The sequence below is a fragment of the Adiantum capillus-veneris genome, chromosome 3 (assembly GCF_014529385.1).
Source record: "Adiantum capillus-veneris isolate H3 chromosome 3, ASM1452938v2, whole genome shotgun sequence".
NCBI lineage: Eukaryota > Viridiplantae > Streptophyta > Polypodiopsida > Polypodiales > Pteridaceae > Adiantum > Adiantum capillus-veneris.
The window spans coordinates 23924890-23952649 of NC_140933.1; the positions used below are offsets into that span (position 1 = coordinate 23924890).

The 27760-nt window shown below is 39.5% G+C and overlaps 1 protein-coding gene across 1 annotated transcript; it reads right to left on the reverse strand.

Moving 5' to 3' along the window:
- Positions 1-351: 351 nt before the first annotated feature.
- On the reverse strand, positions 352-27350 carry LOC147460613 (uncharacterized). Its single transcript, XM_086503556.1, has 4 exons — positions 27178-27350; positions 800-1005; positions 521-706; positions 352-434 (listed from the first exon to the last, which is right to left on the reverse strand). Exons 1-4 carry the CDS (start codon positions 27348-27350, stop codon positions 352-354), a joined length of 648 nt encoding a protein of 215 aa, XP_086359682.1.
- Positions 27351-27760: the final 410 nt, after the last annotated feature.

Consider the following 27760-nt stretch of genomic DNA (forward strand, 5'->3'; position numbering starts at 1 on the left):
GTCTGCCACATACTTTGAAGCTATTACGGCCACTTTCTTACTTAATTTTCGAGAGAATTGATTCCATGGAGGGACCTGCATAATACGCATTGTTAATTTAATTAAAGTTCCAAAACTATCATAGACTGTCCATTGTGGTTTTGAAGGATGCATACCTCGTTCTCTGAAAAATTTTCAACTTTAAAGTTTGTTGGAAAATCCGCAAACAAAAGAGAGGCGACTTCATTGCTCTTTTCCCCATCAACATGGGCTGAATGAAGAAAATCCAAGATCCTGCATACGATCAAATAAATGTATTTCAAACATTCACAACACACACCACACATAGTTAGTCTTTCTTTTCACATGTGTTTACCATTTCTCATCATCGAGAGAAATTTTATAAACATCTAGCATGTTCCCAATAACGTTCACATCACAATCTATGGAAGGCACTGCATAATCAGAAAATAAAATATTTCATCAAGAATTGTTGAGTAGAAAGAAAGTGACAGCTAGATATCTATACAAGCAAGTTTACCTGTGGAGCCTTGAGCACCTTTTTGGTTCTTTTTGGGAGACTTATTGGGCTTCTTGGATCTAACAAAATCCAATCGTTTCTTTATAGAGGAGATTGTACTATTGTTTACTCTTTTCGAAGAGGTGGCTTTCTTGGAAGCTGAGCCAATCTCCTCAATACCATTTTCATTTCTTTCAAGAACGTGCTCTAAAGCAAACAAAAATATATTTCTCACAAACATAATCTAAATAGTATGAGCACTTTAACAATTTTGTAGTTTTTATAAATGCCAAAAATAACCTTTATATAAGTTCCCTTCATCACGTGGGTAGGTGCCTCGAGTGTAATCTAGCCACCAAGGGCAATACTCAATTTCCCAAGCAATCAAACCATAATCTCTCATCCATAGTGGATACATACACTCCTCACAAGAGAGGTCCCTCCAACTTTCAACAGCAATTGGCAACTTCTCCAACAAAGTTTGATCGTAAAGCTGAATTAGCCATCTACATAAAATGCAGTTAACTTTATTTGAGCTCCTTTCCTAAGTGACTTATTTATTATACAAACTCTAAGTAAAAAATAGAATGACAACCATAAAGATATCAATTGTATTACCTGAATAATACTCTCCTTGAAGATTCCATAAGCTCTGGAATTTTTTCATCCGACTCTTTTGTGTTGAGCTTACTCCAAAGCTCCACAAAAGCTTTATCAATGTGGTCCCTCAATTGGTGATGAAACCATGCTTCAAAGCCCTCCGGCATTTCTTCAATCATTTTCCCTTTGATCCTCAAGCATTGCTTCAAGATACTTCCCCAATACCACTCTTTACGCAAGTACATTCTAAATTTCATTGCACTAATATAACGCTCAGAAGTAACATCATCTACACGGCAATGCATCAAAGAGTGCAATATTTCCTTTTTCCTATAGAGCAAACAATAAACAAACCATAAATGCATTGATTCATTTGATGATTTCATGTGTATTTTTTATCCAAAAATTATTACCTCTCTGGTGATATTTTAGAAGTTGCCAAAGAGTGGACTTTGTCTCTTGTAAGGCCCACTTGATCCTTTTCTCTTATCCAATTGAAGTTAAATAATAAAGAGAAGAACCCTTGGCCATTGGCGGGGTTGGCAATGGCCAACATCTATGTTACATTAGCACGAGATCAAATCAAATCAATTTTTCAATCAAATATATTAAATTCAAATGACATGTCAACTTACAATTTAGTAGAAATTCAAACATAAACGGGGAGAAGAGAAAGTGTTTACCTTATAAGCTCTTTCTTTGAATATTTTTTCTATTCTTCCTTGAGCAACCATTTCCTTTTCTGGCAGTGAAATCGAGGGATCATTGATCTCTTGCATCTCTTTGATAAGAGACAAGTCAAAGTCTTCCTTTTGTAGAGCAAATGAAAAAAAAAAGTAAGATTTTACAAAATAATGTCAAGCTTTAGAAATTACATAAAAAGTGTACTTTAAGGCAAAAAAATATACTTTCCATATGAGCATTGCTAATAAAAGAGCAGGAGCGTTGTACCAACTCCCTTTAGATGCCTTCTTCTCACAAGCAAGCTCTACCTCTATCCATCGAATCCAATCTTGGGGAAAGTCTTTTATTAAAGAATCTTTGCTTGCCACAGCCAGTTTTTGGAACAAGAAGATCTCCTGCCCAAAATTTGTGCTCACAGTGGTTCTACCAATCCTAAACCACAATATCTTAAATTAAATGGCAGTAGAATGACATCGATAAAGTAATAGCAATAACGTTCAAAACAACAAACGTGCTTACTCATTTTGAGAGCGCAAAGCTAACATAAGCTCCCCCTCTGCACTTCTATCAACAAAGACAAATTGACATTTCACAGAACAATGTCTCCACTTTATCATTGAAAATTCTACAACAACAAAAAAGAAAATTAGAAAGCATAGAGTAATACAAGTCAACTTTACATTAAACAAAAAAGAAATCACTTATGTGTTTTTATTAAGCGCATCCAAGTTTTCAAACGGTGATTACCATCCCAAACGATAAATTTTTCCCCCCTTAAGTCTTCCCACTCAAGGGGAAGGGAATTATCAAAATCATCACTTATTTCTCGCCAAATAGGCCCCCATTCATCTTTGTCTAAGTCGGAAACATAATGTTGATCATGGCCTGGCTTGTTAAATGACACAAGAAATGGAGCTCCAAGCACACTGTATCCAGACATCTCAAACCTTTTCACCAAGTCCTCAGTGCCTGGACCCACCACTCTAATGGCTTCATTTTCCATCAATCTACAAAGAGGAATTCGAGGAGATTCCCCACCTCTCTTTACAATAAAACCCTCTAAAATCTCCTCTAATATTCGACCATGAACATCCTTTCCAAATACTGTTGGATGATCGGGAGGTTTAGCAACAATTGTTGTTGCTTCAGACACGCTGTGAGCCACCAATTCACCTTGTGTAGCATGAATATCTATGAACACCTCTTCTTCATGCACATCACTCAATATATCCTCTTCTTCATGCACATCACCCAAAATATCTTTATTTTGATGGACATTGGAAGAAGCAATGGAAGATCGTGCATTGGCCCTATGCCCTGTAGTGCTAGACCTTAATGTGTATCCTACTCCTACAAGCAAAAAACAATAAGAACACAAATAGTTTAGTGAGTATGATGAGACAAAAGAAAAGAAAACAAATAGCTTAATGTATTTGAACTTACTTTGAGAGATACCTGTCCTGCCACGTTTAGATGGTGTACGAGCCATAATCTATTAACCACAAACAACAAAAATCTTCTTAGCAATGACAATACAAATATAAAATTCTGAATTTCGGCAGCATAACGGTGTAAAATGCAAACTAAAAAAAAAAAACCATTCTCAACTTGCTCATGGCAAGGAAAAATACAAATCCACTTTGACATTTGTATACCTCTTCTCTACAACGATCTGTTCTTACATCATTGTAATTGTTACTGTAAGTGTGTATGCAAGTGTGTGAATGCAAGTGTTTATATGTGTGTGTGTGTGTGTGGATGTATGCATGATTGTGTGTGTGAATGTAAGTGTAATATGTGTGTGTCTTTATGCATGATTGTGTATGTGTTTGTGCTATGTATGCAAGTGTGTTGATGTTGTGAATGCAAGTGTTTATATATGTGTATGTGTGTATGTATGCAAGTGTGTTGATGTTGTGAATGCAAGTGTTTATATATGTGGGTGTATGTATGTATGTATGTGTGTGTATGCAAGTGGATGTGTGCATGATTATGTGTGTGTGAATGTAAGTGTAATATGTGTGTGTATGCAAGTGTGTTGATGTTGTGAATAAAAGTGTTTATATATGTGTATGTGTGTATATGCTTGACAATACAAATATAAAATTCTAAATTTCGGCAGCATAACGGCGTAAAATTCAAATTACAAAAAAAACCATTCTCAACTTGCTCATGGCAAGGAAAAATACAAATCCACTTTGACATTTGTATACCTTTTCTCTACAACGACCTGTTCTTACATCATTGTAATTGTTATTCTAAGTGTGTTTAATATGTGTGTATGCAAGTGTGTTGATGTGTGTGAATGCAAGTGTTTATATGTGTGTGTGTGTGTGCAAGTGTTTTGATGTGTGTGTATCACTGTGTGTGTGTGCTTACCTGGACACGCTCGCCCGATCCACCGGAGGAGGTCCAATGGAAGCTCCATTGGAGCTCCTCCATGCCTTGAAAGGCATGGTGAGAAAGCAGCGCGCGCGCTGCCCTCTCACCATGCCTTTCAAGGCATGGGGGAGCTCCAATAGGAGCTCCATTGGACCTCCTCCGGTGGATCGGGCGAGCATGCACAGGTAAGCACACACACACACACACACTCACACACACACACACACACACACCATTTGGTAGAAAATTTACACACACACACACACACACACAGTACCTTGTCTTCTCTTGCTCCTTCTTCTTCAGAGCAAAACTCCACTTTCTCTTCACTCCACTTTCATCTCCTTCTTCACAGAAAAACTTCACTTTCACTTCACTCCACTTCAATCTCAATTAAAACTCCATTTAAACTTCACTCCACTTTCATCTCAACTATTTTTTTTTCACACACACCATATATTACAAAAATGATATTGTGGTATAAACACTCACACACACACATTCATATATATATATATATATATATATATATATATATATATATATATATATATATATATATATATATATATATATATATATATATATATATACACACACACACACACACACAAAGATATACACAAAATGGATTCATATATATAGTTTTACTAAAAAAATACTATGTTTTTTACACACACACACACACAACCATATATTTAAAAAAATGATTGTATGTGTTTGTGTGTATAAAAAACGTAGCATTCTTAAAGTTAAGTCATGCACACACACACACACACACACACACAAAATGTAAAAACTATGTGCACAGTTAAATATTTTATGTGCACATACACTCAACTTAAATATCTTAACTTAAAAAAATGCACATACACTCAACTTAAAAATATCTTAACTTAAACTATGTGCACATACACTTAACTTAAATATCTTAACTTAATAAAATGCTACGTTGTTTACACACACCCACAAAATCATTTATACACACGCACAGTAATGTATATAACTTAACTAAAATAATTATATATACACACTACCAAAAACACACACACACATATATATAAAATGGCAAGATGGAATCATATATATAACTTAACTAAAAAAATTCCTACGTTTTTTATACAAAGTCAGTCATATAGAATGTTACGTTTTTTATACACACACTCCCACAATCATATATATATATATATATATATATATATATATATATATATACACACACACACACACACATACACAAAAGATGAAGACACTATTAGACTGCATTAAATGCACTCCTTGAAGCACCATTTAGAAATTAAATGGCCCCTCAAATTTGATGACATATTCCACTGCACATACATTCAGAACCGTCATATATTAAATGCACTTCTTCAATTATGATTTTTATTATTCTTTGAGCCGTCACAAGATCTTACGCAACTGTCTTTTCGTCTACCTACCAATCTTTTACTTTCATTAACCTTCACATCTTTCATTAACTTTCACCAGTTTCATTAACCTTCACTTTATCTTTAACTTTCATTAACCTTCACCACCTTCACTTAATCCACCACAGTTTTCTCGCATCTCCACCCTGTAATCTGTTGCTTGAGAGAATATGTCCAACATGAAAGTAACAATAACTTGGAAGGTTGGTGGTCAGATAGTCAACCGCGACATTCAGTTGAAGGGAAACTCATTGTTGCTTAGTGCTTACTATTTGCAGAGTTTGCTGCCTCCATCTTGCCATTTTCAGTCACTATCTGCTCTTATTGAAAGTGATTGTAGCCTAACAAAAGTCTTGCTGCAACCACAGTGGGATATAGAAGGTCATCAGCATTTCTTAATAGATGGTTCTTTTTCGAGCTTGTTTGAGATGCTTCATTCAGACACATTTATACAGGTATCTGACAATGAGAAAGGAAATGACAAAGAGATATCTGAAGATGTTTTAAGCATTGTGCATCTTGAAAGTAGCGGTGACGATATAGGACAGCTCAAAACTCATTCAATCGTCATTTGGATTCAACAAAATCCAAGGGCAAAAAAATTAAATGATCTGTTAACATTATGTGGAGCTCCTTTGCAAGTTGCTGAACTTCCACAACATTATGATGGAAATTTGTGTTTTGAGTTACCTGCGACTCAGGATAAAAAAAAACGAATGACAGGGATGGAACAACGCTTTGATGGTCACTTATGGACTCGCCCATCTGTGACAACCATGGCAATAGCATGCACAATTCTTCTAAGCCACTGTTTGTGATTCATGCAGTGTAATTATTCAACGTGTCCTCATTATATTAAGGAACCAGAATTCAATAGTAGAGATTTTCATGGATATTTGGACAGACAGGTGAAAAAGGACTACCTTGCAATGGAAGAGAATACAACAATAACTTGTCATTATTGTCAGAAGGTTGTTACTTGTGTTGCTGCTTGTCCCTGCAAAATCTATTATGTTTTGCCTAGAGATGGTACAATGTCGCGACTGGAAATACATGTTGGTAAACATTGTCATAATGTTAAGGCAGGAACCTCTAGGGCTGCTATTTCAAGAGTGCGGAAACTGGTAGGTGCAGTACTAAAAATAGAAAAGGGTGGCCCAAGAAAAATTCAAATGTTGGTGGCTCAACAACTTGTTCTTCATTCCTTGATTGGTGAGGAAGCTGAAGCTACATCCGATGTACAATTCAATGATTTTTTGGAAGAAATGATGCCACTGGTTCAAACCAAAGGGTAAGAAAACTCAATTTGGTTCCTTGAATTTGTTAATTTTTTAACTATTATAAATTTAGCCTTCTTGTGATGCATCGTGTAGGTTTTCTTCAATTGTTTCAAAGGAGAGAAAGAGTCAAGGTGCTGTTATTGGGGATGGATATGATAATATTTTATTGCTTCAAAAAAAGTGCATGTTTCCTTTTTTTCATGGGAGTAGATTTCCTGGACAGGGTGAAGAGGATGACAAGTGCTTCCTATTTAAAATGTCCACTAAAGGACCAGGTTCTGGGATTGATCTAGTAAACTGGATGAAAAGAACTGAAACTGGTGACTTGAGAAATGCGTGGGTACATTTTGATTTTACCCATAGAATAGATGGATGGGCAACAATGTCATGCTCAGTTTATGATCCAAGGTAATCTTTAAGTATTTAAATATCTCGTATTTTTTTATCATTAAATAAAAGAAGATGTGTGAAAATGTTTATGTTGAATATCTTGCAGCATACGATCACTACAAATAATTGCTATATGTGAAACTAAAGAGGAGGATGCAAAGACTCAAGTTATTTTTTGGGAGAGCCTTAATTCAACAATGGAAAAGTACGGACATGGTGCAGCTGACTTTGCAGGTTTTATGTCTGATAAAGCTGGTGCAAATTGGAATGCTATTCGAACAGTCTTCAATGGCGAGCCAGATAATATCATGGAGGGACGTGAACGATCATGCCTATTTCATTGGGAGCAGAGTCTCCACAAATATGCTAAAAAGTGGATACCTCAACATCTAACAAATCAACACATTGATATGTGTGAGGACTGGAGAGCTTGTAAGACCATTGTGCTTGCATCTCAAAAGGCACTTTCAATTCAAAAGTGGTGGAGACAACATCTATCTACAGAGAGCATCACAAGAGTGAGCAGATGGTTTAAATGGTGGGAGCAACGAATTTCACACTAGGGAGGAATTGGAACAGATGTAAGTACCTTTATGACAATCTAATTTTTAGAAAAAATTCTTTTCATACATGAAATTTATAAATTTTAATTCATGTTTGTTTGCATTTCATAGGGTGGTCTAAGTCCGTGGGAGCGGGCACAAATTCCCAATGTTAATTTATCAGGGAGTGTACATGCCAGTTGGTTAGCAGGGGAAGGTGGAAAGGGAAAAATATCCTTGTATGATGCATGTGTAACAGATGTTATAAACTCATATATTCAATGTGCAAAGCGTTTGGGATATACTACTAGGCGTTATATAGGAACGGGTCCCACAATGGAGACCTTGCTTTCTCGAGTTGAATCTCAGCAAACTCCAACTCCAACCAACGTGGCCCATCTATTACACGAGGCTGTTGCAGGGACTCCCATGTATGCGCAACCAATTTTGCATGGAGACAAAGAAACAGTACAACGCAAAAAGAGGGGCAGAACAGGAACAAGTAGCTCCCATCGGCCGGAATATGTCATGGAATCTAAGCAACAAAACCATCGCGGTCGACCAAAAAAAATCAAGTTTGATACCCAAGGACCAGGTATTTCTAACATTCCGCTGCAAATTAGTGACAGTGATGATGATATTGGATCTCAAAAAGAAACAACCACAGCTTTGTCATCTAAAACAAACAATGTGTTTGAGAGTGATGTGCCACGCACTCAGTGGGCCCTCAGGAGAATGCCCATTCAAAGTCAAAGAAAATGTTTTGGAACAGTAGGGAGAAAAAATTGTGACAATATCTTGCATAGTCGCTCAATTGGTCTTGTTGCTCCATGTATATGGTCCGAAAGAATGTTCAAGGGTAAAACAATCGAGCAATGGTTATGGTTTTGTAATCATGATATTTTGCATACCCAATCAATCAAAAGACAAGTCAAAGATTTACCTCCTGCTCCAAATGTTTGGCCAGTAGCAAGAGGGACAGATATCTCCACACAGAAACTTGCCGCGCTGCATCAGAGTGGATTTCGGACAGAGAATTCAATGGTAAATCCACAACCTCTTGCTGGCGACTGCAAAGAAGGTGGTGGCAGCTCGAGGAAGAAAAAGTGGAGGCATGGAATCTCTAAAGAGGCCATGAAGAAATTGGAAGCATGTAATAGTATGACAATTATATTTTTGGATGAAGTGAAAAGGTCTCAAGAGCATGTAATTTTCCGAGTTCTCACTGAAAATAGTTATGAGATTCATATAAAACAGAGTCCAGCATGCACGTGTCCGGATTTTCAGAAGCGAGAGAATACCAACAAATCCTTTTTGGCATGCAAACATATGTGCTATGTGTACACAAAAGTGCTCGGACTTGAACCTAAGGAGCACATGATTATTCATCAGCCAACCCTCTCACCAATGGACATCGCTTTTATTCTTGGACAACCAAGGATGATTTCTCCCTCCATTTAATTACAACTGGTTTGGTATGCTTCTTTCACTCAACTAGAATATTGATCTATGATATGAAAGTGTTTTTCTGTATTTATTTTGGTTTATTATACTTGTGATTATTTATCTTGAAAAAACATTGTTTATGCAGCAGAGGATTTCAAATTTCAAGCAAAAGATATGAAGCATCTTGCAAGCTATTTGGGAGCAAATTACTTACCTTTTAGAGTGACCATTACATTTATGGCGACTATCCTTTTTTGTACTCTAATTTTGATCTTATCCTGTGGTAGTTTTGCGAATGTACTTACATCCTCAAACTTATGTTGTTTCAAAAAGCAATTGCTTGGGAAAAATAGTATTGTCTCTATCTGGCATTATTTTTTACTTCATCACATTTATATATGCTGTGGATTATATTTAACTCTGAAATTAGTGTTGTCTCTATTCTGCATGATTTTTTACTTTATCGCATGTTTATATGCTGTGGATTATTTGACTCTGATCACATGCGTTGCGAGCATATTTGACTCTAATGGCATGAGTTGTGAAATAGTGATTTTATTTGTTTACATTTTTTCCGTCGTTATGCCCTCTCGGTCTCTCTCTCTCTCTCTCTCTCTCTCTGCGTAGTGATATACAACTCTATGATTTTACTTTCTCTCTCTAGAAGAGAAGTCACTCTCTCTCTCTCAAAGATTTATGATCTCTTCTTCCAATGGTAACTCGCATAAATACTATCTCTCTAGAATTTATACTTTCTCTCTCCGTCAACCACACATATATGGAGTCTTATGACGATTGAAAATTACATAAATAGATACTTTATGCTATGACACATATTTGGTTAAAAAAACTCTAAAGATTGCTAAAATTGTCAAAAAAACTTGAAATGAAAAACTCACAAATGTTAAATCCCCGTGGCCCAATAGAACTAATGCCAGGTGTACTAAGACTTAAACATATTTTGGGTTTTGACTTTGACGGTTTGTGTTACCACATCGTGGTATAAGATGGTGCTCATATTGATCGATGTTTTGCTGTTGATGTCTCTGGCCAATAACATACTAAAGGAATTTTTACAGATATATATTGGGTTATTCTTGAGGTTGATTGGCCTCAACAAAAAATCTATATGCCACCTTCTATTCCAATGCAGATACTAGAATGATCTGTCCTCCTGATTTCCTCTTCTTTCTTTCCTTCAAAAAACTGCTTATAGTGTTAGCATTGCAAGGTTGAGCCTATTGGTTCAATGGTAATACAAAAATGGTTGAAATTGTAGCAACAATCAATTGCATGTTCCTTCCATTAATAACTACTATGGCCGTGTTAGCACCAAAGGTCTGAACTACTTGTTCTATGACATACAAGTTGAGGGGTAGTTTTGTTGCCTCTAAGATGACTACCATGCCCCATTTTGGGAGTAACTGTGTGTGTGTGTGTGTGTTGTGGAAGATGTATTTACCTATGTGATGGTAAGAAACTAACATTTGTGGTTGTTCTTGTGTTAATCCCTACCTAAGCTCATCTAAGACTCCTTGCATCATGTTAGAAGGAACAATACCACGCTTCCCCACTTATAAACTTTGCAAGAGGGTTGTGTTGAAAAAGAGACCTCACTTGATGAAGCTCGTGATGGAAACAAAGTGTGCACAGAGGTGTTTGCATATGCAATAGTTGGAGGCAAATGTGTTGAAGCAAAAATCTTTGTGGTAGTAGGCTTTGTGGACACAGAAGGTGAAGGAATGGTTGCAGGATCATGCATCTCCTCATGGTAATTCTAATTTGAGCCATGAATGCTCCATTATTTGCATGCCTCAAGAAGATTGTAGTTATTATGGACATGGAAATCATGCATTGGCTCCTCCTTATATTGATTGGTTGGATACCAAAAAAGATACGCAATTTAGTGCCGTGCCAATGAACATTATCTACTTCATACCTCAGTCGGTCATCTAGTTGAACATCCTTATTAACTTTAACCCCTTCAAATTTGACCAAAAACATAAATCCAGTGGTGTTCTTTCAAAGTTAGATGTTTCAGTCGCCTTAGGTGCTAGTACTAGAGGCTCTTTTGGAGTGGAATAGTACAACTCAATCTTCAATCCATTATAGACCTAACAACATCAATCCAAACAAGTCCTTTAGTTTGACTGTGTCATTAGAGAAAACGTAGTCCACCTCATAGGGTCTTGAGCATGCTATCTTTAGATTGGGTTTCTTTGGGCCTAACTTTGAATGATATAACAAAACTAAATCTCCTTCTTACAAACCCCTTACTTTCAGTTTATTTTCATGTCAATGTTTCCTTTGTTGCCGTGCAACTTCTTGTTCTAGCATTGCTCTGTGTCGAATTTCATCCAACTTGAGTAGCACTTTCATTCTCTTCTTCAAGGTTGAGCTATAATCCATATCATGCCATATTGCTAAATCAAAGATCGGGAAAAACAAACTTCATGGGTACAATTGCTTTAGTTCCATACACCATTTTGAATGCTGTCATTCTAGTTGTGATCTTATGTGCTGTCTTATATGCCCAGATTGCTGTCAGAAGCTTCTCATAGCAAATGTGAATTTCCTTCTGAACTCTCAATCATAATAGTTTTAATAGTCTTACGTAATGGAAATGGCCTATGAACTTTGAGAGTAGCGGAATTAGGAAATTAGATAAAGCACTTTTGTGAAATTACTTTGTAAGCATATGGGTGAACTTATTTGATAGTAGCAACATAAACATGGTACTTAGTTAACTTGGCATGAACAATACTTTTGCAAGAGAGAGAGAGAGTTTAGAGCACATGACAATAGTTGAGGACCCGATTCATACGGAGCCGGTCCCCCCTCCAATAGGCATTTGTATTATAGTTTCTCCGATCAAGAGAGACTTGGTACAATATAATCTTTGTGTTCCTTGTGACCTAGGTGATGCAATGAAGATGGAAAGCTTCATGCATCACACACATAACATAAACGTTGTAGAAAGCATTAACTATCCCAAGACTCAGTCCCAACGCCTCAAACACCTTCGAAGGTGGAGAGAGCTAGCGGGGAATGAGGATAGGGAAGAGGAAGAAGAAACATTCCATAGGAGAAAGAAGTAGTTCCTCACTTATCATTACTCTTCTTGCTAGCATACATAATAGCATAGTAATGAATATGAAGAAGGTGGCCAGCTTAAGCATAGAAGCATGGCTCTTGGTTGGATTTGTATTCCATAGCCAAGAGTGTTGATGTAGGCTCTCACGTCTCACAAGCTTGGAGAAAGAGGTGGTGTTCCTCCACTTTCACCAAGTGAGAATGGATCCACCAAATGAGTGTGTGTGTGGTAAATATCCCCCTAGCACCCCCCTTGCTTGCTTGGGGCGAGTTGCAACTTTTCCACATGCTGCAAGCTCATTGGAACCCTCTCCCCCTAGCCAATCACATGCAGCATGCAGTCAAGTACATGGGTAGTCTTTTGACAAGTGTCCTCCTTACCCCTTAGAGAGAGGGAGCTTGAAAATATCTAGATATTTGCTGGATGGAACTAGAAGTTCATGGGACCCATATTTAGCCCAACCAATAGCATTCAAGCACACCGTGTGGTTAAGCTTAGTGAGAGTCTGACATTGTCCCATGTGCCCTTTTAGAAAAGGGGTGCCCTTTGGGTGAGTGGAAGGTTAGGTCAAAGATTCCCCTAACTTTGGGACTTTCATACATAGGAAGCTTCTCAAGCAACTTCCTCATTAAGTTTGTAGGGTCTCTTTTTGACTCAAGCACCTTACCCCCCATGCATAGGAAGCTTCTCAAGCACCTTCCTCATTAAGTATGACAAGTACCTCAAGTACCTTAGTCATCAAGCATGACAAGCACCTTAGGTGGAGTTCCCACCTCAAGCTCAGCCCTAGCTTGCCTAAGGTCAAAGGCAAGTTTAGGTCGGGTTCCCACCTCAAGCTCAGCCCTAGCTTGCCTAAGGTCAAAGGTAAGTTTATGTCGGGTTCCTACCTCAAGCTCCACCCTAGCTTGCCTAAGGTCAAAGGACTTTTAACACTAACCATTGGAGGTCTTTAATGAAGCTAACCCTAAGGTCTTTTAAGCTCCATTAGATGCACGTTGCTCTTTGATAGACTACCTCCTTTTGGACCCGTATTGAGATGTAACCATCTCTCCTCTTGGTCCCCTGTTGAGATAAGTCTAGAAGAACTTATTGCACATGCTCTTTGGTAGACCGTTTGCTTTTGGACCCCTATTGAGATGCAACCATCTCTCCTTTTGGTCCCCTGTTGAGATAGGTCTAGAAGCATATGTCTCTATTCTAACTCTTGTTCCCGTTTATTCTCCCACATTAAATGATCAGTTTAATGTGAGAGAATCATTTGGGTTAGTTAGGTATTAGATTTTATGACATTACCTCTCTCCTGAAATCATAGTCGTCCTCAACTATGAGGTAGAGAAGATAAAGCCTAGTCATTAGTCCATGTTGCTTAGTGGATAGAGGATCCCTGTTTACCCTAGGACATCATTCCAAGATGGAGGACTAATCCATTTGGTGCTTGGGAGACATAGCTGTCGCAAGCATGTCTGCTCTTTAGTCCATATCATACTTCCAAAGTAGAGTGACAAGTTCTACTTGGTGTTTGGGAGACGTCGTCACCACAAACACGATTCTAAGCATGCATACTATTTAAATGTGTGCACAATAAAAAGAGAAATAGTCCTAGAAGACAAAAACATTTTTCATTTAAAATGCATTTTCATATGCTTACTCTAGTGCAACATTGTAAGCATTGACAATGTTCATATTATCCTTAAGCTGGGTTCCTTTTGCATCCATTTAGCATCTTTAAAAGGATAATTCTTTAACTTAATAAGATATCGTCAGATAATCTTACCGTTTCTTCATACCTTGTCTTCATGTCATAGGATGGACTTAGATTGAAGTACTTCTTCTTGATCTTCGATTTTTGGAAGGGTCTGCAACTATTGCTTCTTTTGATGGCGCTCCTTTGTAGGGCTTACGTAGGCTCTCATGGAAAACATTATGTATGAGCCAATGGTTGGGCAACTTTAACTGATAAGCCATCTCATTGATTGGCTTAAGAATTTAAAAAGGACCATAGTATCTTTTTGCTAATTTAGCCTAGTACTCTTGGTGGCCCGAAGGATTCTTGCCTGTAGTATGCCTTAGATGAGCCTTGAGAAACTTTAGCAAGACCCAATAAGTTTTCTTAAAGGCTAAGGCTCTTTTATGCTTATTAGCAATAGCCCTTTTTGCCTTTGCTTTGAGATGGATATAACCTCTTTAATCTTTGGAAAAGATTTTTGTGAGTCGCGGCTATATTCATCATCAGTGAAGATCTTCCCATGTACTTTAAGTAGTAAGGGACTTTTGGATCTTTCCTCTTTAACCTCGAAAGGTGCTTTCCTTGTTATTGTACGCATACTCCATAAGAGGTAGATACTTCTCTCATTGAGAACGTTGATCCACTTCCATGACATAGGCTTTTAGTAGATCAAGAATCGTTAGATTAGTTATTTCACTCATTCGTTTGTGGATGATAGACTAAAAGAGAAATTTAATCTACTTCCTAGATTCTCAAAGAGACCCTTCTAGAAACTACTGGTCATTCTAGGATCTTTGTCCGACACTATGGATGTTGGAAAGCCATGATACTTGAAAATTTGAGATCTAAAGAGGGTTGCCATTTGATGTGCCTTAATAGTCTTTTTGATAGGCATAGAGTGTGTTTTCTTGTTAAGCCTGTCGACTGAAACAATCCAAGTTGCTTCCCTCGATCAAATTTCAACTTTTGGTATACCACACATTTTGAAACATACTCTTGTATGTTTACTTTTCATGGTAGACCAACAAAAATACATTTCTACTCCTTCAAGAGTAGATTATGGATTCCCTATTTGCCCCACATAAGGAGAAGTATGGGATTCATACATGACCCCTATTTGCCCCACATAAAGAGAAGTATGGGATTCATACATGACTCCTTCAAGAGTAGATTATGGATTCCCTATTTTCCCCACATAAGGAGAAGTATGGGATTCATACATGACTTTCTTATTATATGGGTGAGTAACACATAGCCTATTGCCGTTTGGAAGATAACCATCCTTCAAGGTGAATGGATATTTTTTCTTCCCTAATGCAAAGGATCTAATTACATACTTAAAGTCTCGATCAATAGCATACTCATCTATCATAAAAGATCAATAATTGTGAGTTGCTATAGACACCATATTTGTGAAAGTGCATCGACCACTTGATTGTGCCTGCCAACAATGTGAGCACTATGAAGTTTAAATTGCAAAAGAAAATTTGCCCACCTCATTTGTTTGTCAGAGAGCTTGGTTTGCGTTATGAAGCTATTGAGGCTTTGTGATCCATTCGTAGGATGAATGGAGTCCCCAAGAGATAGTATTTCCACGTGTTTAGGGCATATAGAATAGCTAGTAGATATTTTTTGTATTTGTCCAGTAATCACTTATCGAAGTTGAGTCTTTGACTCTCATATGTTATGGCATGCCCTTCTTGAAGCAAAATAGCTCCAAGGCAATTACCACAAGCATCACATTGGACCTCAAATGGCTTTGAGAGACCTAGTAGTATGAGTGCACGTTGAGAGATAAGATTCTCCTTAAGCTTCTTCTTGCACTTTTGCAGTCCATGAGTACTTAACGTTTTTTTTGTTAAGTCATGTAATGGGCTTACTATTAGCGAGAACTTTTTTTTAATGAAGCATCTATAGTATGCACACTTACCTATGAAGCTTCATACCTCCTATAAATTCCTTGGATTAGGCCATCCGTTTATTATCTCTAACTTTGTTGGATCCATACGGGTGCCATCTTTAGAGATAATGTGACCTAAATATTGAATCTCTTGTAGGAAAAACTCACTTTACTTTTGATTAATGAAAAGCTTATTCTCTCTCATAACTTGAAAGATTACCTGGAGGTGTCGCTTGTAGTCCTCAAGAGAATTTGAATGGTCTGAAGATTTTTGTCCATCATGGGTCTGGAGCATTTGTCAGGCCAAAACTTGTAAATTATCAAATAGATCTTCTACCCGCGGCACGGAAAATCTATTTTTGATAGCAATCTTATTTAGTGCACTATAATTGACACACATGGGATATGTGTCGTCTTTCTTTTGCGCTAAACGCAATAGTGAACAAAATGAAGAGGAGCTAGACCTCACCATCCCTTTTTCCAACAATTCATGCACTTGCCTCATGATCTCCTCTTATTGAGCTTGTGAAACTTGATAAGGAGGCCTGTTAGGCAGTGAGCTTCCTGGTAGGAGCTCAATTGCATGGTCATCATCCCTCATTTTAGAGGTAGCTCACTAGGGATGTCATCAATGAAAACATCTTGGAATCCATTCAGGAAATTAGACAACTCTAATTCCTCTTGATTCCCTTTATTGTAGGGATATGGTGTTCCCCAACTCATTAGCATCTATGCACATGCTCTTTTCCCTATAGATGAAGTAGATTCTCCTTTTAAGGAACTTCATGTTGGAAGCCATGCAGTTAAACCATGGTGCCCCAATGATGACATTCTCATGTTTGAGAGGGGAGATGGAGAAATCCTCTTTGTACACATAGCTTTGGACACGAAGCCTTAATTTTCCAAGGAATGAAATAGAGGCTCTAGGAGTCTCATTGCGGGAAATTCTCTTGGGGCAAGGGCGATAACCATGGCCGCTCCCCACACTTAAAACATTTGTGGTCCTTACTAAAAGCTGCTAGCTCTTTAGGAGAGAGTTTATATTTACCTTTGTAAACTCCCTTCTCCTTGGATCGATTGTTGTTGTTGTTGTTGGAATAGCCTTGGTAAGAATTTTGGGCATTGGTTTTCCTCTTGGCATCACTTTTGTCTTTATTTTCCATGGGCTTGACATTCCGTCGAGCCCCTTGTTGGAAATTGATGCGCGAAGCAACCATGGTGTGGTGGATTACTTCAGTGATAGAACCAAGCCGTTGAGAGTTGACATACTCAGCCATCTCTTTGGGTAATCGCGCACAGAATTGTTGCTTTTTCTCGGCAAAGTCTATCTTTTGAAAGATGGTATCATTGAGATGTAAATCCCAAAACCTGTCCACATATTTGTGGATAGACTCATGAGAGAGAAGCTTTAAACTTCACCATTTGGTAAGCACTTTTTCCTTTGCATCACTTGCAAGGAATTGCTTCATGATGGAAACTTGTAGAGTTTTCCATGTCTTTGGGGCTTCGCCGTTGCCACGAAGGCTAGCCCACCATTGACGAGCCAATTTTTGGAAGTGCATAGCTACATGGTGTAGCTTGGAGGACTCCGTGAAGTCCTCGTCTCCAAAGGCCGCATCAAATTGTTGGATGAAGGCCAATACTTTGTCAGTAGCACCAAAAGTGCCATCATAGGTGAGAAAAGAGATACTCTTTCCTCCCTGTTTGAACTTCTTGACCTTTTGTGACCTTCCCCATGCAGGGTAAGATTTGCGATGTCCTCCCCTCTTGTATTCTCTAGGAGAATAGTCATAGCTTTCATCGGTAGAGGAGGAAGGTGAAGAAGAAGGAGAAGAGGGTGACCTCTTTCTTGCCCTTTTCTTCCTTTGTTTCCTCTCTTCCCTTTTGGAGTGACGAGGAGAAGGACTATGGGTTAATCATTTCCTCTTAAGAGGAGTTGGCGATTGTCTAGACCGCCATCTTCATGGAGCCACATCTTTTGAGGAACTTAGGGAGTCATTACCTTCTTGGTCTTTGGATTCCTCCTCTCATATGGAAGAGAGTCTGCTTTTGGGGGTCTCACCAAGAGACCTCCTAAGCTCTCTCTCCTCTTTGAGAGGAAAGGAAATCCCATAAGCACGAAGTTGTTGAGTAACTTCGGCTTGCAAAGAGGGGTTTCCCATAGCTTGTTGCAAACTAGTAACAAGATAATTAACAAACATGGGGGCATCATCATTAACACCTTCATGTGCAAAATCAAAGTTATCAATGTTCATTCTACTCTCTTGGTTATTGTCAACCATGTTAATTAAACTTAGGTGTTTACTTAGTGTATGATTTGGCAATTCAAAACCTTAGTTGCTACTCCTCCTAGCCTTTGAAAAATAGGCACTTAAGTATCTACACCCACGGCTCGAATTGGTTAATTATAGAGAGTAGTGGAGTGAGTCTAACATAGCGAAGTTGCCGAGATATAGCTCCTTTCGGACTTCATAATGGTAAAGCCATAGGCAAGTCTAAATAGACTCCATTATTAAGACTAAAGCTCTCGAGGTGTGCACCATATCCCACATAGTGGGCTCAACAAAACCGATAATAGATCCTAGACCCACTTACCCTAATATAATTAAAAAAAACAACCATTAATAGTCTACTTAAGGACCTCTCTTCTTAAGCAAGAAAAGAGAAACCAAATGCTCTGATACCAATGTAATGGAAATGGCCTATGAACTTTTAGAGTAGCGGAATTAGGAAATTAGATGAAGCACTTTTGTGAAATTACTTTGTGAGCATAGCGGGTGAATTTATTTGATAGTAGCAACATAGACATGGTACTTAGTTAACTTGGCATGAACAATACTTTTGCAAGAGAGAGAGAGAGTGTTTAGAGAACATGATAATAGTTGAGGACCGGATTCATACGAAGCCGGCAATAGGAATTTGTATTATAGTTTCTCCCATCAAGAGAGACTTGGTACAATATAATCTTTGTGTTCCTTGTGACCTAGGTGATGCAATGAAGATGGAAAGCTTCATGCATCACAAGCATAACATAAACATTGTAGAAAGCATTAACTATCCCAAGCCTCAGTCCCAAGGCCTCAAACACCTTCAAAGGTAGAGAGAGCTAGCGGGGAATGAGGATAGGGAAGAGAAAGAAGAAACATTCCATAGGAGAAAGAAATAGTTCCTCACTTATCATTACTCTTCTTGCTAGCATAGTAATGAAGATGGAGAAGGTGGCAAGCTTAAGCATTGAAGCATGGCCGTTGGTTGGATTTGCATTCCATAGACAAGAGTGTTGATGTAGGCTCTCACTTCTCACAAGCTTGGAGAAGGAGGTGGTGTTCCTCAACTTTCACCAAGTGAGAATGGTTCCACCAAATGAGTGCGTGTGTGGTGTATATCCCCCTAGCACCCCCCTTGCTTTCTTGGGGCGAGTTGCAACTTTCGAGTTGCAACTTTTCCACATGCTGCAAGCTCATTGGAACCCTCTCCCCCTAGCCAATCACATGCAACATGCAGTCAAGTACATGGGTAGTCTTTTGACAAGTGTCCTTTTTACCCCTTAGAGAGAGAGAGAGAGAGAGAGAGAGAGAGAGAGAGAGAGAGAGAGAGAGAGAGAGAGAGAGAGAGAGAGAGAGAGAGAGAGAGAGAGAGAGAGCTTGAAAATATCTAGATATTTTCTCGATGGAACTAGAAGTTCATTGGACCCATCTTTAGCCCAACCAATAGCATTCAAGCACACCATGTGGTTAAGCTTAGTGAGAGTCTGACATGTGTCCCATGTGCCCTTTTAGAAAAGGGGTGCCCTTTGGGTGAGTGGAAGGTTAGGTCAAAGATTCCCCTAACTTTGGGACTCTCATACATAGGAAGCTTCTCAAGCAACTTCCTCATTAAGTTTGTAGGGTCTCTTTTTGACTCAAGCACCTCACCCCCCATGCATAGGAAGCTTCTCAAGCACCTTCCTCATTAAGTATGACAAGTACCTCAAGTACCTTAGTCATCAAGCATGACAAGCACCTTAGGTGGAGTTCCCACCTCAAGCTCAGCCCTAGCTTACCTAAGGTCAAAGGCAAGTTTAGGTCGGGTTCCCACCTCAAGCTCAGCCCTAGCTTTTGCCTAAGGTCAAAGATAAGTTTAGGTCGGGTTCCTACCTCAAGCTCAGCCCTAGATTGCCTAAGGTCAAAGGACTTTTGACACTAACCATTGGAGGTATTTAATGAAGCTAACCCTAAGGTCTTTTAAGCTCAATTAGATGCACGTTGCTCTTTGATAGACCATGTAGCCATGACTATAAACTTGTTCTTCTTGGGAGTAGCCTTCTTAAATGGTCCCATGAAAGCCAGATCCCAGTTCATGAATATTCCCAATGGCCGTATTGTGGTCAAATGTCATATCTGTTGCAATGGGTCTACCCATTCTATAGAAAATAATACATGTTTCACAAAAATCTTTGACATTTGACATCATACTCTGCTATCATAACCCTACTTGCAAAATCTTCTTATAAGTGATGTCAGCAGAGAAGTGTCCCCTTGAATTACCATTATGGGCTTTAATGATCACTTGTATCCTTGCTTGCATTGGTACACATCGTCTCAACACCCCATCAATGCCTAATTTATATAGAGATCCAACTATAAGTTTTAGGGTCTTTTTAGTGGACCGAGACCAGTCTTTTAGAAATCCACCATGTTGTAAGAAATTATATATGTCTTGCCCCTCTCGATCTAGTCCTCAAATTCCATTGTTTGAAATAATGCAGAACCTATTGGCTTGTCCCTCAAAGATGTCAATGAGATGCCTTCAGTGCTTCTAGATAGGAAATTTTCACCGTAGCAAGTCTTTCTAGGCTTATGGAAAATCTTGAATTCAAATTCCAAAAGAAATATCGTCCATTTGATTAATCTTCCTTGGATAACCACTTTATTAATTAGATAGAGTAGAGCTTGATGATCCACATAAAAATGAAATAATTTACTCAACAAATAGTGTCTAAATTTTGTCGCACTAAATACCATTGCGAGTGCTTCTCTTTCTATTTTTGAATACCCTTGCTCTATTGTAATGAATCTACGATCGGAAAAATATAACAGATAATTCATTTTTCCATTAGGTTGTGCCAAAATATCTCCCATCTCTACACCAGAAGCATCTACATGAACATGAAAAATGAACTCCCAATCTAGCTGGTGAAGGATCGGTTTCATACTAAACATCCTTCAAACACTGGAAACTATGAGTGTGCATGTGCGCGGATACATGAGGGGAAGGAGAGAAGCACGAGAGGTGTGGGTGGAGACACCTTGGGAACTAAGAGTGAGGAGCTCCTTATTGATTGTATACAAAGAATAAGGAAGTGTACACATGGTGGGTGGGCGGTCGAACACTGAACGCCCGGCTCGGGCAAAAGGCGCAGCGCCTTTACCCAAACAAACTCCCACTACGCTAATAAGTGAGACATACTAGCTAAATTACTAGTATGTACAAGAAACTAGGTGAGAGACTCTCTCAACCTATACCCAATGGCTCACTAAGTCGATCTACATGCAGTAGTATCGGCTTTGGTGGTAGGCAAGCGTGCGTACCCATGCTAGAGCTTGTATGTAAATCCCAGAAACTACTTTGTATGGTCTACAAAACTCCACAAAGCATCATGCTAGTGTCAATCATCGTACGACTGACAATCTTTGCTGTAAATTCACCCATTAAACTCGCTAGATTGTGCCTCGACACTAACAAGTCGAACATGAGACGCCTAAACGTTGACAAAATGTGTGTAAACTTGGCTGTACTTGCCTCCCTTGCACTATTTGCAATCATTGCATCATCACCCATTGCGTATGTGTCAACACCAACAATGGGATAGCTAGGTCCCTATTACCCATAAGCAAAACTGTGCATCCTGGAACCAATTCATCAGCCTCTAACAAGAGCATATAAAAAAACTCCATATCTGTCAGCTCTGTCAGTGTCTCTAGGGAGAAAACCTGCTCTACCTCTACTTGCACAAAGTCTGACAACACCTACTGTGTCTCAGTAGACTGTCTCTACAGAGTCTACTGGCACAACCTGCACAACTAAATGCTTTGTCTCATGAGCACGGTGGAGCTCACCCATGAAAGAGACACGTCTCGTCTCTTGCTCAAAGCATGCCAACAACAAAACCAAGACCACCCCGTCTCGAACCTCAAACACATGCATATGATATACCAGGCTGCTACAGGCTCCTCTAACAATCACTAATGAACCGCAATGCATCTGGAAAGACTGCTCTCTAAGCAATATCTGACAACCAAAGTTTGCTAACTGTCTCACTGAGATCAAGCTATGTCTCAGCTGAGGAACATAGCACACATGTTGTAGCGTGTATGATGTACCAATGGGCAATGACAAACAAACGTCTCTAGCATCCTCTATGTCAAGCGCCTAACCATTGGCCAAGTGCACACAACCAAAACTCCTACTAGAAAAGCTACTGAACCAGTCACGATGCGGTGTGACGTGGAAAGCAACATCACTATCTAGTAACCACTGTGGAGAAAGTGTGCTATCTATAGACATATCTCCAAGAGGTACACTCAAGGCAAGGGTGACATCATTGTCACTAGCATAAACTGCCATTGGAACTGCCTCTCTAACATGTGTCAAAGCCGTATCAGCATCTCGCATACATCCCCGTTGCTGTCTTATACATCTGAAACAACGGTGCCTAATGTGTCCTGTGTGACCACAACGCTAACGACAAGAACGAGACCGCTATCTCTCACTGTCACACATGTCTGTTGCCATAAGTGAATCCCAAAATGGAAACAAAGTGGGAGATCGCTTGACCACTACACAATCATGAAAACCATGACCAATCGCATCAAAATTGATGCTCACATATGCATAGAACAACTCCACAATTTGCTATCTGGAAGCATAAATTGGGACAAACTGCTCAACCGAGTGTAAAGAGCATAACCATATATGCAAGTAGAGAGCAAACCTGCTACTACCTGCAAGCTATAGCTAGCTCAAACTGTATCCGCATAATGCATACATAGCATGAAACTGCACCAAACTGTGCAAAAAACTCTTTGGAATGCTCCACACAATCGTACATGAGCACTACATGTGCTGCATAATCCACACTGGAAAGACTATGCAACCTGTGAGTAAAACCGTCGGGAAACTGGCACACACTACCTCACCGGTCGGTAAACACATCGACTAGAAATACCGTCCAAGAGTTAAGTGCGCTTGAGGGAAAAACTCGCTCTGGAATGGTCCGTCAGAGCCATATGTGTCGCTGTGTGTGGCTGTCGTAGCAAAAATTGGCGAAAACCGTCAAAGGTTGAAACGTCATGGAGAGTATCTCGAAGCCCTATCGCTCCGGATGGGGGACTAGAGGAGAGCCGATGTCGCTGTCGCTCTACGGTCTCCTGCTGTGTTGAGGTTGGGAAATCATCATTGATGCTATCTTTTGTCACCAGGCAAAAGCGCGCTAGCCGAATAGCTGCCTGATCAGTGGTGAAACTTAAGACCAATGCTTGAGACCAATGCCAAGCCGTAGGTGCTCAAAGCTGGTGCTGAGCCATCGAAGAGAAACGTCGAGAAAAACTGCCAAAATCGGTGTCAAAACCGATGTCGAAATGGCTAATCGCCGATGTTGAAAGCTGAGGCCAAGCTGATGCGGATCGACACAAATCCCTGAATTCGGTGTCAAAAACGGCTCTAATTGGCGTTGTTGAGGTCACCTCCGCCCCGAAAAGGAGTCTCCGATGCCGAGGAGAACATCGAGAAAATTGGGTCGATGCGGGGTGATGCCCGAGCTTACTCACCAAAGCTCGCTCTCACTCTCTCTCTCTCTCTCTCTCTCTCCAAGCTCAGAGTGTGTGAGTGAGTGGGGCGGGGAGTTGGGGGTCGAGGTGTCGAAGGAGCCGGGGGGGGGGGGGGGGGGGGCGAGGGCGGGGGGTTTATCAAGAACCCCGTGGGATCAATCCCTTGCACACAAAGAGTGTGTAAGGTCAATTTTTTTTTTAAAAATTGATTTCCTGTCGAAACTGGCTCTTTTTGACGAGCTGTAGAAAATGATGAGATGCGGGTGAGTGTGTGTGTGTGTGATGAAACCATGGCCATGGCGCTGCCCCAATTGTACTCGATTGACACCCAATTTCCTTCAAGCTTTTGCTTATATGCTGGTAATTTGTTGCGAGCTGCCCGATTTGCTTGCTCACGGCCTTGCTATAGCCCGAATTCTGCTCCTCTGAATTTTGCTCAGTGCTGCCAAGTTGACTTCAATGCTTACTAGTCAATGCTCATTGCAAGCCTTGATGGCTCACCCAATTCCCTATATATGTATCCAATCTTCCTCGAGCCCATTTATCGTTTTTTTGCTCTAAGCCGATTTCCTGAAGAGGCTCGATTTTGGCTTGCAAACTCCAAGCTCGCTATTGATTTGCTTACGGCTCATTCCCTTCAATGGCTTGCACGCCTTGATCCGTGTCGGATTTGCCACCGTTGCCAAGCTCAAGCTTGAGCTCTGAGCTTCACCATAGCCAGTGAGCTCCGTTGCTTCCAAGTCGATTGTCGAAAAGCAGTCGCTTGCACGGTTTGCCGGCGTAGCCCTGATACCATTTGTGAGTGCGTGTGTGCATGGATGCGGTGCGGTGTGGTGCGTGCGGGGAAGGGGAGAAGCACGAGATGCTGTGGGTGGAGCAACCTCAGGAACTAAGAGTGAGGAGCTCCTTATTCAGTGTATACAAAGAATCAAGAAGTGTACACATGGTGGGCGGGCGGTCGGATACCGGACGTCCAACTCGGGCAAAAGGCGCAGCGCCTTTACCCCAACAGAAACTAGCTTCATGCTCTAGGCTAGCTTCATGCTCTAGGGTCTAGATGAACTTAACTCCCTTTTGGGTTAACTCATATAATGGAACAGCCTTTGTTGTGAACATATGAATACACCTTCCATAGAAGTTGATGTACCCTAGAAATGAACTCAATTCAAACACATTCATTGGTGCTCTAGCTTGCTCAAAACTTTGGATCTTGTCCAGCCATATCTATGTTATTTTTGGACAGTGACAATATGTCCCAATAGTTGTACCTTCCAAACCATGAATACTGGCTTAAAGGGATTCAGACAAATCCTCTTCTCTCTGCATCTCTAAAATAGGAGATACATGTCTTTAGACAAGATGAATGTGAAATCATCCATAGATATTGCCAAAAACTTGTGTAAGAACTCGACTAAGATCCCCATCATACATCGTTGTGGAGCATTATATAGGCCAAATTGCATAACCAAAAACATTAAATTGATTTTGCCCCAGCTTTTGGTGCTATCTTCATTGATTATACTCATTATATTCATCCATAAAACTACACATTTCATGCCCAACTATCTCATCTACCATCATATTTAAGAAAGGAAATTGAAATGATCTTTAATTGTTTGAGAATTGAGCTTCTTGTAGTCCAAACAGACCCTAGGTTTTCCATTCTTCTTTAGGACTACCACAATGAGAAACAACTAGTCACTACTTGCTACTGCAATGATGAACCTTGCCTTCAATAAATTGTCAATTTATTCCTTAACCTTCTTTGCATAATTTAGATTCATCCTGTACCTCTGGAGTCGTACTGGTTGTGCATCTGTTAGTTTCAATGGTATCTCTTGCTGACACACGTATGGATTGACACCCTTTACATTCGTATGGATTGACACACGTATGGATTGACACCCCTTACATTCGTATGTTCCTAGGAAAAAATATCCCAATCATGTTAAAATAGCTACTTGGATTTTTCTTTAATCTCTAGTTTCATATGTTTGTTGATCTTTGCCACCTTAGGATCTGATCCAAAACCTAAATTCCGCTCCTCTATTTCTCGATCATCTGATGGTAATAACCTGCTCGATGATCTACCCCCTTTTCTTCTTGCTAGTGATTTGACTTCTTCTTTTGTGCATATTCTTGCTGCATATTCACTGTAAGGATTATCTATTTTAAGTAAATCCCCCTGTCAATCAGATTATCTATCTTAACTGAATCCCCCTCTCAATTAGATGGAACCCTATTGCACTCAGGTGCATGTACATTTTGTTGCATATTTCCCATGTCCTCTTCATTTGATCAAGTCTCCCTAGTAGTCTGGCTTTCATGTTCTCTTGAAGTCCTACCATCTAGATTCACTGGTCCTTCCCCCAAATGTGACTCAGTAAATGTACTTGGGTTCTTTTGTCTTTTCTATTATACCATTTCTTGATCTAAAAGAATGATGTTTAGATCTATCTCTTCTAGGGAAAGATATTCATTGTTGCCAACATCCTTTTCTATTTTGCCCTTTCTTGATCTAAAAGAATGATGTTTAGATCTATCTCTTATATGGGAAAGATATTCATTGTTGCCAACATCCTTTTGATCTCCTTGGTCCCATAGTTCCTACATAACTCTTTTGGGCACATTGCTCTTCTCTAGCTTGTGGTGCTGTTTGTTTTAATCTAGATTCTTCTCTTAAGCCCTTGTATTGTTAATATTTGGCTTGCATAATCATGTATGACCCCTACACTCCTTAGCCATGGCCTTCCTAAGAGCATGTTGTATGCCCTTGGATATCGTGAACCAAGAAAATGGTTTTAAACTTCTTCGATCCTACTCTGGTATGAATATTCTCAATTATACCACTAGCCTTAACGATCCTCTAGCTTTCCATTTTGATTTTGAAAGGAGAAAGTTTTATCTCCTGAAGCCCTACTCTGTGTTTGACACGCTCCCCCAAAATGATGACTAGCCCGGCCATCCAGAATCATTCCTAAGAGTGGTTCCCATTGGGCTATTTCTTAATCTTGTAGTTGATTTGGATGACTCCTACTTCATCATCTTTAATTTTAGACAAGTCCACTGCCATTGTGTTTGATTCTTTCTTCCTTTTCCTTTTGATGAAATCAGCCACTTTAGGTAACCTCTTTTTTGATGTCATCAAGTTCAATAGTTAGCGTCTGGATTTTCTCACAAACTAGCACATATATATGATCCTGTTCATTCCCAGAACTACTCTATGAACTAGATGATCTTCCCTCCAAAAAATTATCTTTGTAGTGCCATGCCTCTGCTCATCTCCTATGTCTCTTAGCCGATGAATACTTTTGTGAGGATTTGATTGTTGCTGTTGAACATTTTTTAATCATGAGATCCATTTTGCTAGCTTTGACTAAGTCCACCTTGACTTGCCGTAGCTCTTTCTCTAGGTGCTCCTTTGAGCCTTTAGGTGGTTTCTCAATTTCTATTCCAATACTCTCCTTACCAGATTCCATAGCCGTGATTTCCTTCTCAAGAGCTTGTGAAGGCTTCAAAAAAAGCCACTGAATGGTTATAGCATCTGTGTATTCTGCCCTTTCTGGCATTCTCCTCTCTAGATCCTCAGTAATCTAAGCTACTGCTATCCTCTGCTCTTGCCACTCATCTTCTTCTTTGGCCTTTCCCATGGCCTTCTAGATAGCTCTTTGTTTCTCCCACTTATGGCCTCTTCACTTTGCTTCGTTTGATTGGATTTCTCATATGGTAACTCTTTGATAACAACTTGAGATTTCCTAGTGATCACATGCACTAAATGGCTCTATCACCTTACCCTTAATCACTTACGCATTTAGATTATCTGGACATTGAGCTATAGAGTGCTCATTTTTCCACAAATATGGCAATTGAAGTTACATCTCGTAAAATTACCTCTACCCTGATCTCTACCAGAAAGTTCTTATAGTGCCCTCTTCCAGGCATGTTGTTGGTATTGGTTTCTTTGTCCATGTTCTTTGTC

Excerpts from the sequence above, each read along its gene's own strand:
- LOC147460613 (XM_086503556.1), bottom strand. The coding sequence starts at position 27,350 with ATGCCAGAAAGGGCAGAATACACAGATGCTATAACCATTCAGTGGCTT. Across the intron at positions 1,006-27,177 it reads CACCTAGAGAAAGAGCTACG|ATGGCTAATTCAGCTTTACG; the intron begins GCAAGTCAAGGT and ends CATTTTATGTAG. Across the intron at positions 707-799 it reads TGAAGGGAACTTATATAAAG|AGCACGTTCTTGAAAGAAAT; the intron begins GTTATTTTTGGC and ends TGTTTGCTTTAG.